Source organism: Conger conger, chromosome 3 (assembly GCF_963514075.1).
Source record: "Conger conger chromosome 3, fConCon1.1, whole genome shotgun sequence".
Taxonomy (NCBI): Eukaryota; Metazoa; Chordata; class Actinopteri; order Anguilliformes; family Congridae; genus Conger; species Conger conger.
Genome location: NC_083762.1, coordinates 69,451,978 through 69,472,002, shown reverse-complemented (window position 1 = coordinate 69,472,002; position 20,025 = coordinate 69,451,978). Strand labels below are relative to the sequence as shown.

Below are 20,025 nucleotides of genomic sequence, written 5' to 3'. Positions count from 1 at the left end.
CATTCTGCTACCTTGGCTAGGGTTCAGTCCCAAATTAAAATCTACTGTCCTTGAATACCCTTATTGCTATGAACCATATTATGTATGCCCTGATTGTATAAATGTATTTATTACATTTTACAATTATCTGTTCTTTCTCATCACTAATTACTTGTGATAAAAAGTTCAATTTGTGTGTACTTTCTGACCCCATGTGAGCTTACTGTGCTTCTCAAACAGCCCTTTGAAACATTGGAGTAATTCATACCACAGGCCATGTTTATGTGTTATAACTGAAACCAGCACTGACACAGATGGGCATATGTGACTGTCCCCATCTCCACTGTGACCTGATGTCAATTGGATGGCCAAAGTTTTTAAAACAATACATAAATGAATAAACCGACAAGTAATTAAAAGGACCAAACTCTGTTTATTTGAAGTTGTTCAGAATTTGAAGTTAGGCATCAGAATCATTTGGCTGGGTGGTTACACAGTTACAGTGCATGGGCACAATGTAAAAATAACTGACCAGCAGCCCTGGATTTCAATACGTGGAATGGAAAGAAAAAGAAACCGAGGGAGAGAGAGTAACTGGGACACAGAAGAGAGAGGAAATAAGATTTTGTGTTAACACTTTTAGCGTGTCCAACCATGGTCCAGCCTGGAGACCGCCTGATTTTAAATATGCTTCCTCTCTCCCTCAGTTTAAGCAGCTCCTATGGACAGTTTGAGCTGCACTCCACAGCACCTCAGGACTACTTAGGACCAGTATCTTTCCTTAGCCATAACATCAACAAGGGATATGATATCACAATGAGGTAAAGGGAAAACCCCAAAGAGGAAGTGACATCATTGTCATAGAGTTTAGTTTTTCAGCTTTTCTTTGACATGATTCTGTATCACATGGACGCATCTTTGGATTTTGAGTGAAAGCAGTAGTTCAATTTCATGTCTTTCCTTGAATTAGACACTTCAAATTAATTTAATTAAATGATACAGATTCTCTTTCACTCGATGACTTTTGCAATAAATAACGTCAATAAATAAATAGGAGGGGTTGAATTTCTTATGTAATTACCCGTTTATAATGCCACCTGTCTATTGCCATTGCAGTCATGGTTGACTGCAGTCAACAGACAGGAAGGAATTTGGGAAAATTAATCCGAAAAGAAAATTGTCGGTTACTATTCCTCTTGACTTGAGTCTTGACTTGTCATGAGTCTGTGGTTCTTGGACAAAGTGTTGATCGGTGACTTCCAGTCGTCAGCAGGAAGGGCTCGTCCCTGTCTCCCCTCCAAACATGTCCTGGGAGGCGTAGGTCAGGTACAGAAAGCCGTCAGGGTCTCGGTACTGGGAGTACACCTCCCCCATGCTGGCTGCCATGCAGGACATGCTTCGTTCTGACACCAGGAGGTACAAAGCCTGGGTAGCCTCCAGGTCTATCTTACTCCTGGGTGAGGGAGAGAAACAGGACAGAGTGAGGCTCCTGGGTGAGGGAGAGAAACAGGACAGAGTGAGGCTCCTGGGGAGAGAAACAGGACAGAGTGAGGCTCCTGGGGAGAGAAACAGGGCAGAGTGAGGCTCCTGGGTGAGGGAGAGAAACAGGGCAGAGTGAGTCTCCTGGGGAGAGAAACAGGACAGAATGAGGGAGGAGGGGAGGAGGCCTTCTTGTTGACTGAGAAATGCCAATGAGTCCTAGTTTTTGTTTATATTGTTGTTGTGGAGAAGACAGTTAATATTGACACAGACAGAGCGAGAGAGAGACAGAGACAGAGAGACGGAGAGAGAGAGAGAGTAAAGACAACAAAATCAAAAAAATGGGCTACTGAAGTGAAAAGGGAAGAGTGAATGAGATGGTGAGGATGAGAAATGACTGCAGAGTATGTAGGAGCTTGGCATAGAGTCTAAACAGTTAGACAAGAGAGAACTCGGGAGAAGAAGCCCTGATAAATGCAAACCCAAGGAAGACTCATATTGAAATGCAGGGGGAAAAGGGAGTGATAGGCATAAACACACACACGGATGTGAGAAGTCTTGTGTCAGTGTGATAAGCAGGCAGAGAACATGTGACTGACATACAGAAACACACACTCTCACAAACACAGTTGACATGGCCTGAGTATACTTATACTTGTGTTTGATTTGCACTTCGCTCTGGATAAGAGCGTCTGCTAAATGCCATGTAATGTAATGTAATGTAATGAGTAGTGAACTCACCTGAGCAAAGCGAGAAACTGTCCCATGGTGAGCTCGAAGGGGACAAGAAACTTGGTCTTGTCTAGCAGAGGAAGGTGTTTCTCTCGAATGTATCGCTCCACAATTACCTGAGCATTCGCCACACACATTGTCAATATTATTTTCCTAAACATATCAGACACTGCAGTTCAAAAATGTTTAATTTTCCAGTCAAATCTTATTTACAAGGCTTGACTACATTTGGTTGACTGTCCATATTTATTTTGGTAATCATATTCTGACAGTACTCATCTTCTGCTGTAGGGGTCAAGTGTCTTTACTCTATTGTCAGTATCTGTCATTGATGTGGACACCGTTTCAGACACTTTCACACTTCTAGGTCTAAAAGCATAAAACCAGACTCTATTAGCTTGAAAGCTGGTGTATGATTAAAGAAAGTAAAAAAGACTGACCGGTATTTTGTTCGGGAATTTTGAACGAATACTGCAGACTTCATTCTTTCTGGTAGCTAGAATAGCAAGAGAAGCAAAAAAATAGTCAGCATCTTAAGTTATAGTTGTGGATGGATAATGATCTAAATGATTGCAAAAACATGATAGCAATTATCGGTAAAACACAAGTCCAGGGGTCAGAAAGTAAAAATCCTGCTATGGGTTTTGTCCATCAATGAACTCCCAGCTGATTTCACGTATTATTTCTACCTCCTCCTTGAAGAAATGTGCTAATTGCCAGATCCACGTGATTGTAGCAAAATGCTGGGGGGGCTTTTACTTTCTGAACCTGGATTTCCACCTCTGCTAAAACAACAACATTTGTATGCCTAATTACAATGACAATGACAATTGACACGAGACATAAATAAAACTGTCCATATCTCTTCTCAAATGTAATTCTAATTCTTATAATTCACCCAAGTGCACACTCGTTCAGACAGAACACATAGGCCTACCCAGGCACTTCCTCTGCTTGAAGGGTTTCAGTTCTTGTGATTTCTCGAAGGGAGGCATGTTTCTGTGCGACGGGGTGTCCGATGGTCGATGCGACTGACTGCGCGGTTAGCGTCGCGGCGGTCTCGCCCAGGCTGACTGGTCGTCCCCTTGGGTGGAAGTTTGCACAAGCCCCACTCTGCGTCTCGCGGCGCGGAGATTTATACCAGCAAGAGGTAGGGGGCGGGTCTGAGGGACATAAAGTCGCCAACTTGCAAAAACGATCCTCGGCCGTGACAGATAACACGGATGGCTATACAGCGCTCACTTATTGGTGGTCAGCGCTTCGTCTTTTCAGCTTCACACGTACTAGTTAGTCCATCAATCGAAGGACATCGGCACATTAGCGTTGTTCCTTTACTGTTCATTAAGAAAGAAAACAACACTATGGATGACAGCCAGAACGAAGGGGCAGCAAATAGACGACATACTGTAGCCTATGTTTAAGATGGATATAGGCATGGTTGTTGGTTGTTGTTGTTATTATTATTATTATTATTATTATTGTTAGTATTATTATTATTATTATTATCATTATTATTATCATTCTTGTTCTTCTTCTTCTTGTTTAAAACAGCAAAATACCAACAACAATCAGAGGTGTTTGCTAAAAGCAGTGAAAAATAATGTTACATTGTGTCTTTATGCATGTGATGTGTAGCTAATTACACTCCAGCTAATTCGTCTGAATGCTTGACAATCAGTGGTAAATTTGAGTAATGCAAGAATGGCTGAAAAACTTATACAACTGTGGCGTTTTCCCCCACTGCAGATGGTCTCCCTTTACAGAAACACTTAATTAATCAATTTATTACAATCAATTACACTGCTGCAGTCTCCAAGAAAGACTGGAAAAACGGCAATTTTCTATCACTACATTTTCAATCACCCATTCATTAACATTTATTTTAAAGGCTTAATAAGCATGGTTATAAATCATTAGCAAAACATCAGTATTCCATGTTCCTTCTTCTTTGACTTCTTATAATAGCAATAATAATAATAATAATAATAATAATAATAATAATAATAATAATAATAATAATAGGAGGCAGGGTCTTAGATGGTTCTGGACATAATAGATTTGATTGTGTTGTTTTGGGTCTGCTCTGTGTATCTTTGCATTTGACTTTTCATTTCTTGTTATAGAAACTGCACAATACCCAACTTTTATTTATTTCGAATGCTACAAGCCTTAACAGAGCTACTCATTTGGCAAATTACTGGGTAGAAGAAACAGTAGCCTCATTAGACTAATCTTCCTAAAACTGTTGGACAGAATAGAACAGAGCTAGTTCAGTAAACAAAGATTTGGAATGGGGATATTATGAATTCCTGCTGTTATACAGCGCAACCTGGTGGGTTAAAATGGCAGGTGTAATCCTTGATTATTTTTGCGACAGTACCTAAACCACACCACTAGATGGAAGCATTTCGACATTTTTGTTTGACTGGTGAACGGTTGCTGCAGTGACAGTAGCCTATGAAGTTTCTCCCCTCACATAACCATAATCGTGAAATCCATTGTTAGAAAACAAATTGCCCGATGTTGATACTGTATTGCACAGCGTAGGCGTTATCCTGTGCAAATCTGAAAATAGGAGACATACATTAATAAAACATTTGAATAATTTATTAAGCATATTTTGCAACCATGCAATGAAATAACAGCAGATGGTGGGATTATAGTCAAACCATCTTTTATTCATCATGAAAATGTCATTGGCCAATTGCCTGTAAAATATGTAACCCAGCTCAACGTTGTTCATGAATGATGAATGTTATGGCCCGATTCACTCTATATCGCTGACCATCGACATGGTATCATTTAGTCTGTCTGTTGCAACCAGGCTACAATTTGAGGGAAATCTTCGCTGTTGGACCATTCACACTTTAATTACATAGGCCTATAGCTTACTATTGCTTAATATAAATACGAGTTAAGAGAAATAAAAATGCTCTCACCGTTATTTTGATTCTGCTAGACTGGTTGATTCACTTGGTGTCACATGAAATTACAATTGTGACATAGGCTAATCGTTGCACTAATAATACAAATGAGTAATGGCGCGGATAACGGATCCATGCGAGTGACGGTGAGCGGAGTAATGCATTTGAAGGCGGGTGTTGAGAAGGCATATGGATTTTGCAGCGTTATTCGTTGTCCAAACGTGGTGTGTTCAAATTCATTTATTTGTCCCTTTCATGTTCATGTCATGCTTGCACAGTAGTTATGCTATCTAGGCTACTTATCGTTTATTGCGTTGTCGAATAGGCTATCTTAAGTTTGTGCCTAAAACGATTTGGTGTGCAATGCGTTTTTTTCGAAAACTTTCCTGGCCAATAGACAGCGGGTTGGAATTACTGCTCCTCCCATGAACACTTTTTTCCTAAATGTGTAACGTTGTCGCCTGCTTTGTTACTAGGACTGACAGATCTCACGGAGACCAGCGTCCTGAGAGCTGGTTCCAAAGGGGGAATTAAAGCCTTCCCACAATTATTGAATATGCAAGTATCGACTGAGAACCGATGGGATAAGGAAGAAACTAGATGCAGTAAAGATTAGACTAATTACTGCTTTCCTGTTACAATAAATCGACTGATTAGCTTGTTGTAAAGTTAGCTATCTCTAGCTCGTGGTTCTAATTCCACGGTTACGTTAGTGTCTTTTGCGGCAGAGACAGAAATGTACCCTATATTTATGAAGCTATCTGCATATTCGGCATTGCCATGGCGAAGGGACGATGTGTGCTGCATTGATTGATGCTGTAGACTATTCGATTCATTTTCTGCGTTTCCCCCCGTTCACCGGACTGTAGTGTGTCGACACCCGAGTATTGCTTAATAATGGCCGGTCGCCGTGGTTGTATGAACTCGCTTTGGTCCGGAAGCGAACGGGTTCGCTTTGGAGAGCGTCTGAAAGCAAGTCTGGCTGGAATACTGGAATTGGACCTACTGAGGTTCCGACACCTGGAAATGGTTGAGGGAGCGCTGGGTCGAAGAGATGGCACTGAACAGCAGCGGGGAAACAGTGAGTGGATTTCCGCCGACGGCACTGCAAGGTCCCGCAGGCAACAGGTCAGTGGGGATGGTTTGGGTACCTAATAGCCTACCTATGTCACCGTGCTAAGTAGGCTACGCATTGAATAGATATGGGCTACGGTGTATATTACATTTCATTGTTCATTGTGGAACTAACAAATAGCACAGGTCTAATAAGGACTCCGTGCTAGGCTACATGCCCTTACGTACACATAGATAATATTCGCTGTCTAATATTAGACTATATTACTTAGGCAAAACACCCACTCACACAACGGCATGTTCGCTCGGACAAGGTCAGGCAATGTTATTGTATCACACGGTTGTGGATTTGACTGTTCGGTGTTATCAGCAGCACACTATCTGGACACGTTGTACTGAGGCAGGCAAACCTCCCCAATCCCCTCCTGAATCGCTGTGCCTTTAAACAGAGAACATGCTAAACATACAGAGATCTTTTCACAATTGGTTTTTAGCAAGGTGATGGGAATGTGATTGAATTGAAGATCAGCATACAGTAGGCGTGCATACTTTGTAATCTTGGAGCACGGTAGACTTTAAGATATTGAACACTATGTACAGCATGGCTGGAGCTGTAGGTGATACTATATGATGCAGCCATATGGATCTGACCTTCTCAATCATGACCCCGCGGCTCTGACTGATTGTAATTGCTGTTGTGCGTGTAGCCATACAATTTATTATGATTTTGTTAGAATGGCACATATTTCAGAGAGTGTGTGCCAGAGTGTGATTAGTGTGAAGAGGGTACATTTTAGCAGTGGGGTTCGGGATGGGTAATGCTGTGATTTGTGAATGAACGTGGAGAAGATTGACAGGGAGCACTGACACAATTGTGCTATGGAGGAACTAGTGGTGTACATTTAATCAGCACTGCTTGCAGAAGGATTTATAAAGCCTTTTTTTTTTCTGGAGAGCAGCGGTGCTGCGGTTTCCTTGACGTCTCCACATCCTTGAGAAAAAGGATGAATGTGGTCATTGTTTGCTGTCAGTCAGGTCTAATGATGAGTGATCAAGGGATCAAAGGCTTGGACAACACAATGACTTGTCTCATATTCTTTGGATCCCGAATGATCCCTGATCAGGACTGGGTTGTTGTTTTATTTTTTTATTTTTTTTTGGTCTACCTATTAATGTGGAGGTCAGTAAACTGTTTTCAGTTGAAATTGAGGATGTAACCCAGTATAGTGTTTCTTTTAAACCAAAGGCACAAGCCCACCACCCTGTTCTGCCCCCTGGCCATGTAGTACATGGTGTGCATTTCCACCTGTGCCTTTAAGCACCACGTGTGACTAATCTCTTGTTTTACAGGATCAAAATGTCTTTCCTTTTTATCACACTCCAGTTGGAAGTGGTGCAGAGAGACCTATAAACCATGTTAATTGCGGGCACAGTTGTCCGACACCGCTTTCTGTCGTGAAATTAATTGCTTCAGGTCAGACAGCCAGTGCGACAAATGCATGTCAGCCCCACAAACCAGGGGCTAGCCCTCATAAAGCAATGCTAATCTATTCCTGAATGTAGGCCTATATGATGTATTCATGCTCGGAAGCTGTGTGATGCAAGTGCTCTTTTTGCCTGCATACATACCCGGAAGACGTGACATTATTTATTTTGTAACCCATTACTTTTCTGAAATTTATTTTAAAAAAACAACTTCAGTGGGTGCATATTTTTTTTATCACGCATTACTGAAATGCCCTTCAAGTCATACAGGCGAATATGCTCCAGAGCAACCAGACCGGTGGAAACTTGATATTCTGAATAAACAAGCAAACAATATAATTAGAGCGCAGTGATATTGAGAAGGGAAGTGAACGGAGTCCTGGATAATGGTGTCCTGTCCTCCTGTGTGTATCTGGGAAGCATTCTGTATATCAGAGAACATTAATGCCTATGCAGTGGTCTGCTGGGCCACCTTTCCTCTGACGTTACTGCAATTTGCATTCTTTCCTGTTACACAATGAACGGAAAAGCCGTGTCCGTGTGTTAATGATGTCACCTCCACCGCTGCCCACTCCAGTGTTCAGGGTGGTCTAATGGGAATGTTCTGTGGGAATATCTTCTTGATTGGTTGACACTCTACAAGCCATTTGAAAATTGGCATTTGGTGCAGTGTGAGGTACTACGTGATCTACTGTGTGAAAGAAGTATTCGCTCAGCTAACTTAAATAGTGAGTCACTCATTAAACATGGAGGGCTGGTTCTTTTCAAGCGTTCTGTCAGTGATGTGGGAAGAATGGCATTTTGGCATCTACGACATCGTCTTGAGTCAGAAACCTTGTGTCGTATTGTGGAGATTATTTTTGTGATTCTGTGTCTGGATTTCTGATTTGTATTCATTCCTGAACAATTTCATTATAATTGCAATGCTGCAAATGTATTTGTAACTACCATTCAGGTAATATTTATAATATAGGCTATTTGATGGGAAAATGCATTTCATGTATTCGCTTTAATTGTCTGTATTGCATAATTAAGACCCATAATTAAACCACCAAAAAAAGTAATTGCATTGAATGAATTTAATTTGCAAAGACTGATGGCTTCTGATGGTGGATTTCATCAAATGCAAAGATGATTAAATTGTGTGGGTAAACGCAATAATTCAGCCACGAGAAAAGTGCAGTCAAACAATGTGCTCGTTCAGAGCTCCTGCTCTCTCTGTGTATTTGAGCTCCTTTCTCTCAGTGTGTTTGAGCTCCTCTCTCTCTCAGTGCGTTTGAGCTCCTCTCTCTCTCAGTGTGTTTGAGCTCCTTCCCTCCCTCAGTGCGTTTGAGCTCCTTTCTCTCAGTGCGTTTGAGCTCCTCTCTCTCTCAGTATGTTTGAGCTCCTTCTCTCTCTCTCTCAGCGCATTTGAGCTCCTCTCAGTGCATTTGAGCTCCTCTCTCTCTCAGTGTGTTTGAGCTCCTCTCAGTGCGTTTGAGCTCCTCTCTCTCTCAGTGCGTTTGAGCTCCTCTCTCTCTCAGTGCGTTTGAGCTCCTCTCTCTCAGTGCGTTTGAGCTCCTCTCTCTCTCAGTGCGTTTGAGCTCCTCTCTCTCAGTACGTTTGAGCTCCTCTCTCTCTCAGTGCATTTGAGCTCCTCTCTCTCAGTGCATTTGAGCTCCTCTCTCTCAGTGCATTTGAGCTCCTGCTCTCTCTCAGTGTGTTTGAGCTCCTCTCTCTCTCAGTGCGTTTGAGCTCCTCTCTCTCTCAGTGCGTTTGAGCTCCTCTCTCTCTCAGTGTGTTTGAGCTCCTCTCTCTCTCAGTGCGTTTGAGCTCCTTTCTCTCAGTGTGTTTGAGCTCCTCTCTCTCTCAGTGTGTTTGAGCTCCTTCTCTCCCTCAGTGCGTTTGAGCTCCTTTCTCTCAGTGCGTTTGAGCTCCTCTCTCTCTCAGTGTGTTTGAGCTCCTTCTCTCTCTCAGCGCATTTGAGCTCCTCTCAGTGCATTTGAGCTCCTCTCTCTCTCAGTACATTTGAGCTCCTCTCTTTCTCAGTGTGTTTGAGCTCCTCTCAGTGCGTTTGAGCTCCTCTCTCTCTCAGTGCATTTGAGCTCCTCTCTCTCTCAGTGCGTTTGAGCTCCTCTCTCTCAGTGCGTTTGAGCTCCTCTCTCTCTCAGTGCGTTTGAGCTCCTCTCTCTCAGTGCGTTTGAGCTCCTCTCTCTCAGTGCGTTTGAGCTCCTCTCTCTCTCTGTGTTTGAGCTCCTTCTCTCTCTCTCTCTCTCTCTCAGTGCATTTGAGCTCCTCTCTGAGTGCATTTGAGCTCCTGCTCTCTCTCAGTGCGTTTGAGCTCCTCTCTCTCAGTGCGTTTGAGCTCCTCTCTCTCTCAGTGCGTTTGAGCTCCTCTCTCTCAGTGCGTTTGAGCTCCTCTCTCTCTCAGTGCGTTTGAGCTCCTCTCTCCCTCAGTGCATTTGAGCTCCTCTCTCTCTCAGTGCGTTTGAGCTCCTTCTCTCTCTCTCTCAGTGTGTTTGAGCTCCTTTCTCTCAGTGCGTTTGAGCTCCTCTCTCTCTCAGTGTGTTTGAGCTCCTCTCTCTCTCAGTGCGTTTGAGCTCCTCTCTCTCTCTCAGTGTATTTGAGTGGAGCAGCTGGCCTTTACACTGCAGTCTGAATGACTCATTGTTTCCCAGAATTATTTTAATGGTAAACCTGCTGTTCCTCCACCTACACATATTACTGTGTGTGTGTCTGTCAGTGTAAAACCTGACAGAGGGGGAAAAACTTTAGGGGCACTAAATGACTCTCATTCCCGGAAGATTAGCATTTAGGCTACAAAAGCCAAATAAAAGTGACAGCTGAGGGAAGATATATAGTCCATCCATTTCTCTATCCTGGTGCTCCGTCGATCTTTCTGCGTATATCTCTGTTCAGCTGTCACTTTTATTCCATCGCTCCTCTGCTGTGCTGCGACTCCCAGTCAGTGTAAGAAAATGTCTGCTTCTCTGTGCTGGTGGCTAAATGTTTGATATTGAAATTATGTGGGTTCTATGATGTGGGCTGCAGAGAGGTAGATGTGTGAGATAATGATGGTCATTAAAATATCGCATTCATCAAAAGGTGTCAAAGACCTTTGCACTCCACGGAGAGTTCACTGGTAGGGTCCCGCTTATGGCTGCTACAATATCAATCAGGCATTACACTAGATATTTCTACTCTAGCATACTTGAAACTGCATCGCAATTATTTAGGAAAAAAGTTAAATCCCCTCCTCCATCTGTTATCCTGTTATCTGCTTTTTTCTTGTCTGAATAAAGCAAAAAAAAATACTCAAGGGTGGGTGGGCCTGTCTAGTCTTTTTAAATAAATTAGTGAATGAGTGAGTGAATGAATGAATTAATAATGAATTAATGATAGACAGACGGACAGACAGAGGTGCATTCCCTTAAAAACGCCCTCAAATAGGAAGCAAACACATGCTAGATGTTGGAAATGAATTGTCTGTAATTATTTACCGACAGTATTTGGCTTTGATCTGTTCTACTTAACAGATTAATGTGCATGTGTGCGTTGCATGAAAGGCTTGCGTTCATGTATGCAGTGTGGCTGTATGTTGCTTACTGCTTATGGTTGTAGATTTAATAGAATCTAAATCCAACCCAAAGCGTTGACTCATCTGTCACATACAAACCGCAACAATAGCACTGTGATTAGGCCTTGGCTAAATGTCTTTAACTCTGTATAATTGGTTACATAATATAATTTATTTGTTATTGTGTTTTACTGTTTGAATTAAAAGATGATGATGATGATGAAAAGGAAGACCGAGTAACAATATGTATTAATAGAAAAAGGTATTAACTCCAGTGAAAATTACTACTATAAATATTTTTTGTAGTGTTTTGTAGTATGTAGTAAATCACGATATTTGGTGCAACCAACGATATCAAATGCTATAAGTTAGACTCTCAATCACCTTTCAGTTGTCCCTACAGCTAATCCTATGGATCGTTTTTCAAGCCTGTGAGCTTAGTTGTGTGTTACTAGGACTTCCAAATATAGACCTTCTTATAATTAAGAAACCCAGCCCTTACAGTTGAGAGAGATGACTGTACTACCGCCATTCCAGCTGGGACCAATTGATGAATATCATGAGCATTAGCATGGAGCGTGGAGTCCTTGTGTTTTCAGGACACGGCATTAATGCTAACCAGGGCTGCCTCACCATGGTAACTGATAAGAGAATACAAACCTACACTCTCAAGGCAGATGCATTATAAATAACACATCAAGTGTCATTCTTTAACGCACCTCCATGTCCAGTTATGGACAACAGATTTTGTGTTGCTCTCAACACAGTCTATGTTAAAAGTCTCCCTCTGTAACAAATAAATTATATATTTGTAGCAAAAAAGTAGTAACTTTTACACAAAATATGTTGAAAGTGTGTTGGATATTATCACATCCTTTTGGTCAAGACACTCCTTTCACCAGCTAATTCTATCAGTTATTGTAATCATTGTTATCATTTTTGTGATAAACAGATTTTATTTGTTAAGCAAACACAAAAACATTCACACACTCAACCATACACCTGGCACCTGTCTATGCACAGCAACACACATCACACACTGAAAACAGCAATATGTAAGGCCGTAAACACTAAGTTCACCTAGAAAGCATGCAACTTGTTTCCCGGTATGTCTACTATGTGAAACCTCTCACATTCCACACAAAATATCACTACTACCTGCATACACTTTTAGCTTCTCATATTATATTCTTGAAAAAAGTTGTTAAAATGATTTATGATGTGCTAACAGAGATGGATACCTTCCATTGTGATGAATTGGCATATTCTTAGAGCAGATGATCCTTTGGTCTGGATCCTGGAAATCCCTGCTCATGCCTGTATTGTTGACGGCTTGGCTTTATTTGAGCTTGCTGTTTATTCTAATGCGCCAATATATTTATAGCAGTTAGTCCAAAATTGGTTTAAAGGAAGTTCAGGATGGATCTTTGTTGAAGAATACTTTTTAGCAGCTATGAAGGCAGTAAAGTCTTAGAGACCTGGTTTAATCTGCCCTCCCAGTAACTCAGAAATAACTAAGATGGCATGGACTAAAGGTCCCTAATTACTTTACACCATTAAACATTTTTTCACCCGCCTGGATATTTTAATGCTGGGTGATATGTTGTGTTTGGACATTTATTTGCCGAAGGGCATTTGCAGACATGCACAGTTTAATTGGGATGCCTGTTAGCATTCAGTTTTCACTGCACGCCCTACACCAACATGTTGCTATAATCTCATTTTCATCCCACAGTTTGTGGTCATGGGTGTTGAGAACATGAAAAGGGAATACACCCAAGTGCAAAAGCACATAGAAAATGTAAATGCAAATGGCTGACATGTAATTATTTTCATTGCAATTCTGAGTACTGTCAATAATGTGCAAGCTCTATATGGGCAGGCATGGCGATTGATTGTGTGTATGTTTCTGTGTACTGTATGTGAGAAGGTTTCTGCAGGTTTGAAATTCTTGCAATAGGGTTTATATATTCATGTGAGGAGTGTTTTTGTGTATCAGAGAAGGCATTGTGACCACGTAGGATTGTGTGCATGTATTCAGTGCTCAGTTAAGTGTGAGCTCGTAGGATTGTGTGCATGAGCTTGTAGGATTGTGTGCATGTATTCAGTGCTCAGTTCAGTGTGAGATTGTAGGATTGTGTGCATGTATTCAGTGCTCAGTTCAGTGTGAGCTCGTAGGATTGTGTGCATGTATTCAGTGCTCAGTTCAGTGTGAGATTGTAGGATTGTGTGCATGTATTCAGTGCTCAGTTCAGTGTGAGCGTAGGATTGTGTGCATGTATTCAGTGCTCAGTTCAGTGTGAGCGTAGGATTGTGTGCATGTATTCAGTGCTCAGTTCAGTGTGAGCGTAGGATTGTGTGCATGTATTCAGTGCTCAGTTCAGTGTGAGCTCAGTGCTTCTCTCCTGACGATGTGCTGTGTGGGCGATGTGAGAGAGAAAGAGAGGTTGCTATGAAGAGGAGGCGGTAGTTATTTTCTGGAGTAGGGGGTCTTTGACTTGTGTTCTCCCTGCGGTGGCTCTAACCAGGCAGCCCCCTCCCCCGCTCTCTCTCTCTCTTTCTCTTCTCCCCCACTCTCCGCATCTTCCATCTGTCAGAGAAAGAGAGGGAGAAAGAAGGAAGGCAAACAGGTGGAGCATAGATAAGCCTGGTCAAAGTCCCCTTTTCTTTTTTTCCTCCCTCCCTGTTTCTCCTGATCCTTTGTGTTTTGTCTGTTTTCCCTCTTTCTGCTTTAAAGACCCTTCCCCTTTCATTAAACCAGCATGAATCACCTGTATTGTCTCTCAGCACTTGCCATAATTGAAGGCTGAGCTGGCCTGAAAGGAATTGGTCTGGCATCCTGTTGATTGAGGGTTTGGGGGTTGGGGATTGGGGGTGGGGTTGGGGGTGGGCGAATGTGGGAGTTGTTTGTTGGAGTCGCTGAATTATGGGATAATTGGGTCATTTTATATTCAATTGTATTTCTAGTGTGTTGCATTTTTGAGTCACCAAAAGATTGATCAATAAAAAAAACTAATTTGAGTTTATTTGTGTTCTCTTGTCAGGCTCAGCCTGAGTCAGGGATGCCCTGCTTCAGCGGTTTTGGGGACGGTATTGACTCCCGTTGGTCCACTTTGTCCTGGGACATTCCATCCGACCCGCTGTCCCCCCCTACCCCGGACCTCTCCATTGCCGCTCAGCTGGACTGCGATTCCAGGCCCAGTTCAGGTACGTGTTCCAGGGCGGGGGCCCTGGGGGTTGTACTGTGGCGTCTGGCGTGACCTCTGGGATTGTGGTGTGTCTCCAGCACGCTGAGAATCTGGGTGCCTGGCGACAGGCTCCCACACATTGCCACGCATGCATTCCAGCTGACGCATGCTTCTCCGGGCTGCACTGCGAAACACTCTGTAAACATTAACTCTTCCCTCGCCCCGTCGTCTCCTTCACTCGGCTCACTCTCTTTGTCTCCCCCTTTCTTTTGTGTTTCTTTCTCCCTGTCACCCCCTTCTCCCTCCCTCTCTTTTCTACTCCCAGGTTTCTATTCTGTCAGCGGGAGCTCCTTGTCTGACTCCTGCTGCTCCGTTTGCAGCGAGGGGGCTCAGGGGGCACTCGGGGGGGCCGGAGGGGTCAGGAGCAGCTGGGGGCCCGTGGACTGCCGGCCTCTCTCTGCAGATCACAGCGCCTCCCAGTGCCGGGAGTGCAGACAGCAGCCAAACCAGGGCGCGACGGAAGAGAAGGGAGAGAGGAGACCGGTCTCGGCAGGTGGGGAGTAACTGCTGTTATGGTTAAATACAACGGTTTTTGTTCGATTAATGGGTAAGCTTACCCAGAGCAACATAAATAAATGTTGAATTCCATTTGGTCTCTGACAGGCATACATGAGGGAATGGTAAATGACAAGCAAGTCATGTTCCACTAATGACAGTTTTTATTTTATTTTTATTTTTTTCTTACATTTATGAACAGATATATTTTGAAATAGTAATAATTCCTGTACAATTCGTCAAAATCAGAAAAACATTTACACTCCTGAAAAAGTCTGAGAAGTCAAAATGAAATGGACAGATCTCATAGTAATTCTATATCTAATAGTTCTGTAATCCTCGATTTTAAATATAATTGGAAACCACTCTCCCAATCATTTTTTATACTTTGGTACACTTTTGTTGCAACCCAGCAACTTGTATGATGATCTGATAAATATTTGTATGTAAAGGTTACAGCCTTCAGTGTCCCTACATTCTTCATTTGCAGATTTCATTCATTGCTGACATAATTGCATATTTAGACATCTGCAGTGAAATGAAAGTAGTGTTTTAGTAGTGAGGCTTTTTCAGGGGTTCCTGTATGGTGCAGCAGTCAAATATAGGTGGTGTGCACAAATTGGAAGAGCACAAAAGAAAATTGCCAAAATTGTAATTGTAGCACAATATTGGTATTTTGGACAGTAAGTGCAGACAGAGAGAGTTGTACTTTACTCCTGCATCCCACAGAGATAAGTACTGTAGATTAATTACAAAAATATGGCCGTGCAATCACAATAGCCAGGGAAGGGATGTATATGTAGATCTACGGTGTAACTTAAAAAGCTTGCAAAACAGAAACCGTGTAATTGTTTCAAGATGCAAGCACACATGCCTGTTGCATTTGTCTGTTGACAAATGCTTAACTCTTATGAATAGTTAAAAGGCACTCCAAATCAACCATTTTGTTGTGCCATTTTCAAAGCGGTTGTCACAAAGTACTTTGCAATGGACATTTTCCACAAAGAAAAAAAAAAAAAAAGAATCTAGACTTTGGGAAAAAAGACTCCTGGAAATTGCAGGGAAGCAGAAAAAAAAACCTCAAGATAGCACATTACAGATTTTTTATAGTGACACTGGTAAATGATGCTCACTAAGGCTATGAATAAGCAAGTCTACTCAAGGTTCTGACCGCATACTTTAATGCAACACAAAATTTCCAAGGCTTTAGAGGCCAATGGAATAATTTCAGTAGCCGTAGGACATAGCTGTCCCAAAGCATAGGTGAAACAAAAGAGTTAGCACAGCGAAATGTATGTATATTTACCAACTAAATCTGGTATACTCGTGTTGTCTTCAGATAAATGCTAATAAATCAAAAGCAGCATGCGTCCAGTCTACAGCTGCCAATGGTGCATTGTGGAGTGCTCAAAACTACTACTTGAATAGATAGAGAGGTACATTACAATGCAAGTCTCGGGTGAAATAGAACTCCATATGTGCTGCACTAAGTGCTGGAACAACACCAAGATCACTAGAAAATATACTCATATGCCAAGATGGTGGCACAAATTCCTGAAAGGTAATGAGACAGGCTTGCTTGACCTTCAGTTCCTTAAAGAGTTATTAACAGCTCCTCATACTTATGCTGCTTCTGCCAACACTGATAAAAACCAAACAGACAAGCTTTTTATCTTCCCATTTATCATTGCTGGGAATGTTAGTTATCATTAGGGCCTATAGAAATTCCTCATTTCTTTTGTAGCTGGTAGTTCCCTCCTTCCAGCACCCAAGGCCACTATAGTTTCTTAGCAAACCTGTTATGAAATAATCACTCAAACGTGGTACATCATTCATCTCAGTTAATCATATACTTATCACAAGTGAAGCTTCTAAGCATGTGGATTGACTTTGAAGTAAATGTGTGACAATCACTGGGGGTTTTTTTGGGTGAGTTTTTCTTTGGTTCAGTCATCCTGAGCATTACATATCAACATTTTCTTTCCTTTTACAGGGGACCTTGAAGTCAGTGGCCTCATATTCTTGTCTGACCTTTGCTCTGGCGTAGGACATTCACAGCTGGGCTCATTCTGCCAGAATGCATCAAATCAGGCTCGACTTCAGCTGGACCCCAAATTCTGCTCAGACTTGGTGTCCCGCAAGACAAAAGAGGTGTACCCCTATCCCAGTCCACTTCATGCAGTGGCTCTCCAAAGCCCTCTGTTCACTTCATCTCAAGACCCTGCACCTGCCAACCCAAACCCACCCCCCTCCTCGGAGGTAAATCGGCAAGGCGAGCCGAAAACCGAAGCCTCCGTGCTGACCCAACAGCAGGCCCCGCCAAACCTCTTTCAGCTCGATCAGTACATTTCAAAGCTGGTCCTCCAGTACCATTCCAGGTCCACCACAGACTTAAGTTCCAGACCTGGTTCTCGGAAGTGGAGCTCTGGTCCCGCACGCGGGTCAAGCCAGTCACTGACTTCTTTTGACAGCCATAGTACATCCTCAACCATGACCGTGACCCAGCGCAAATCTTTCTTCGGGAACTCTGGGAGTGTCGGTGCAAGCAGCAACGGAAAGGGGGGCGGCAGCTGCAGGAACTCCATCAATTTGGGAAACCTGTCATCCTTGAATGGGGAGAACTTGAATTTAAGTTTTCATTTAAATCTGAATTTGAATTTGAATCCAAATTTGAATTCAAACTTAAGTTTGGACTCTAACAATGTGAAGGAAGTGATGGGATCATACAACTACCTGGAAAATGACACCCCTGCCCATACTCCCCCCCTCACTGCTGCCACTTCGACCACTTCCTCCACGCCGTCGACCTGGAGAGGCAGGAAACGGATCTCGACCTGCCTGCAGACGGTCAGTCACCGTGGGTCACTGGAGATAAAAGGGACAGGCTTCAGTCCACAGACCTTCTCTCGGTCCATGGACTGGAGCGGCCTGTCGCAAGAGCTGGAGGAAAATCCGCCTAAGGTCTGTGAAGGCTCTCCCAGGATCAGTGAGAATTCAGCCAAGATCTGCGAGATATCTCGGGTTTCGGGGCTCCCTCGGTCGGTGGTGGTGGGGCTTCTGGAAGAAGGGGTGGAGCTGGATGAAGACTGTTTCAGAAGTGAGTCAGAGAGGGGTGAAATCGCTGAGGCTTATCCAGACGGGACACCAGCCACTAGCCCCTCCCCATACTCCCACTCCCAGTTACCGGAGTCCGATCAGCCCGTCTCCCACTCAAACGCCTCGCTCCAGACCCACTCGGCAATTTACACGGACCTCCACCTGCCCCCTCCCTGCCCTGCTTCCTTCTCAGATGGCCTCTCCACACCCGTTGCCCACGGCCAGACCGTCCACGCGGCCAGACAGTCCACGCCGACGGCCCGCTTCGACTGCCACCCCTCCGCGCTGGCTCATCCTCTCCCCCATCCCCTCTCTCACCTTCAGACGCCGTCTCCGCCCGGCTCCCCCTCCGGCTCCCAGCTCTCCGCGCACTCGGCTCATCCCGCCGCCCACTCCCCGTCTCCCTCGCAGTCACGCTCTCCGTTTATGCCTGCGCCACTCTCGGTCTTCCACCGCGACTCTCCCTCCCAGTCCTCCCTCCCCCGCTTCCGCGTGCACAGATCCCCGCTGGAGGGCGACTGGCGGCCGAGGGGAGGGTCGCTCAGGCAGGAGCCGGGGGCGGGCTGGGAGTCCGGGGGAAGGGGGTGGAGGAGAGCAGAAGGCGAACGATTATATCAGGGCAAGCATGTCTCCCGGGAGCTTGTTAGGGCCTCGACGGTAAGCAGCTTTGCTGGGAGAGAGAGCTGTAACAGGTGGGAGGAGGAGACGGAGGGTGATCTCGGCAGCACCACGAAAAGAGGCACGAGTTTTCGGAAGAGGTTAGAGGGGCTGTTCGGGGGAAAAGAGAAGGAGAGGGGGGTAAGCAGCAAGAGAGACGGAGGGAGGCAGAAAACCTCATCAGACAAATCGTGCAACAGTGACAAGAAAGGAAAGACTGAGGAAGAGGGGGCGCCAGAGAACCCCTCAAAACACAAGGGGAGAGGTTGGAGCAGCCGCAGTTCTGGTCTCCGGCCAGCAGGGGGGCTGTTCCGCAGCGAGTCCCAGGGAGTGTTGGACCGGCGGTTCCACAAGCAGAGCTCCAAGGAAAGGCGACAGCAGTGGGTGTCGTCCCTGGAGATCGCCCGGGCTGGGGTGGAGTACAGCTCGCAGGGCCTCAGTCTGGAGCGGGCCAGAGCTTTCGGCGGCGGGGGCGAGGACGAGCGCCTGTCCTCCACCGCCAGCCTGTTCCACCTCTCCCGCTCTCAGAGTCCAGAAGGTAGCTGTCTCTCCCTCTCCCCTCTCTCTTCCCCATCCCTCTCTCCTCCACCTCCGCCGGCGCGCATGACACGCTCTCGCTCCTTCCGAGATCTCGGGAGGAGGGTCTTCGGCTCGGTGAAACCTTTCGGCTTCAAAACCCAGAGTCTGAGAAAATGAGGTTGTGCCTCAAGCACCCTGAGCACAAGAAAAGCATTTAAAATATTGCATGTCAATAGTATTTCTCTCTGAAGATTTCTGTTATCTATACTTATTCAGCGTTGATACATTTTGTTGCAGCCTGGAGATAACCAACTGAGTTTCTAGTGGGATGTTTAGTTTTTTTTTTTTGTTAATGCTGTGGCCTATGTCTGCTTCTGCATGTGATCCTGTGGGTGGGTGTGTATGTGTGCATTGTGTCTCAGTTGGGATGTGTCTGTGTGCCTTTCTGTATCTTTGCTGTTTATTTATCCACTAGGTACAGACATTCAATAATGATTATATTTTGAAATAAAGCGAAGATGTAACAATGAGAAAAAGATATTCAGATTGATTCAGGGCTGTTGTTTCTGAAATAAAATTTAAATAAAAAGCTATGGAAGTTTCTACATGTGCATCGTTATGATTTGAAATGGCTTACAATAATGAACTTCACGGAATTATGGAAGGAATAATCCACGATGAGGTGGTCATTACATGGTTTTATATCACGGCACAGAAAAAATAACTGACCACCTAGGGCAAATATGGCAGTTATTGGCCAAGATGCGTCACGTGGGGGTGC

General features: G+C 44.1%; 2 protein-coding genes across 2 annotated transcripts; one reads left to right on the top strand and one right to left on the bottom strand.

The window, feature by feature from the left end:
* Nucleotides 1-1,001: 1,001 nt before the first annotated feature.
* Nucleotides 1,002-3,288, bottom strand: map1lc3cl (microtubule-associated protein 1 light chain 3 gamma, like). The gene is made up of 4 exons (XM_061236230.1): nt 3,128-3,288; nt 2,631-2,686; nt 2,200-2,306; nt 1,002-1,432 (listed from the first exon to the last, which is right to left on the bottom strand). Exons 1-4 carry the CDS (start codon nt 3,183-3,185, stop codon nt 1,246-1,248), a joined length of 408 nt encoding a protein of 135 aa, XP_061092214.1. The 5' UTR covers nt 3,186-3,288; the 3' UTR covers nt 1,002-1,245.
* Nucleotides 3,289-5,580: 2,292 nt separating this feature from the next.
* si:ch211-168f7.5 (uncharacterized) lies at nt 5,581-19,849 on the top strand. Its single transcript, XM_061234010.1, has 4 exons — nt 5,581-6,242; nt 14,274-14,436; nt 14,743-14,970; nt 16,966-19,849. The coding sequence occupies exons 1-4, from the start codon at nt 6,012-6,014 to the stop codon at nt 19,419-19,421; spliced, it is 3,078 nt and encodes a 1,025-aa protein (XP_061089994.1). The 5' UTR covers nt 5,581-6,011; the 3' UTR covers nt 19,422-19,849.
* Nucleotides 19,850-20,025: the final 176 nt, after the last annotated feature.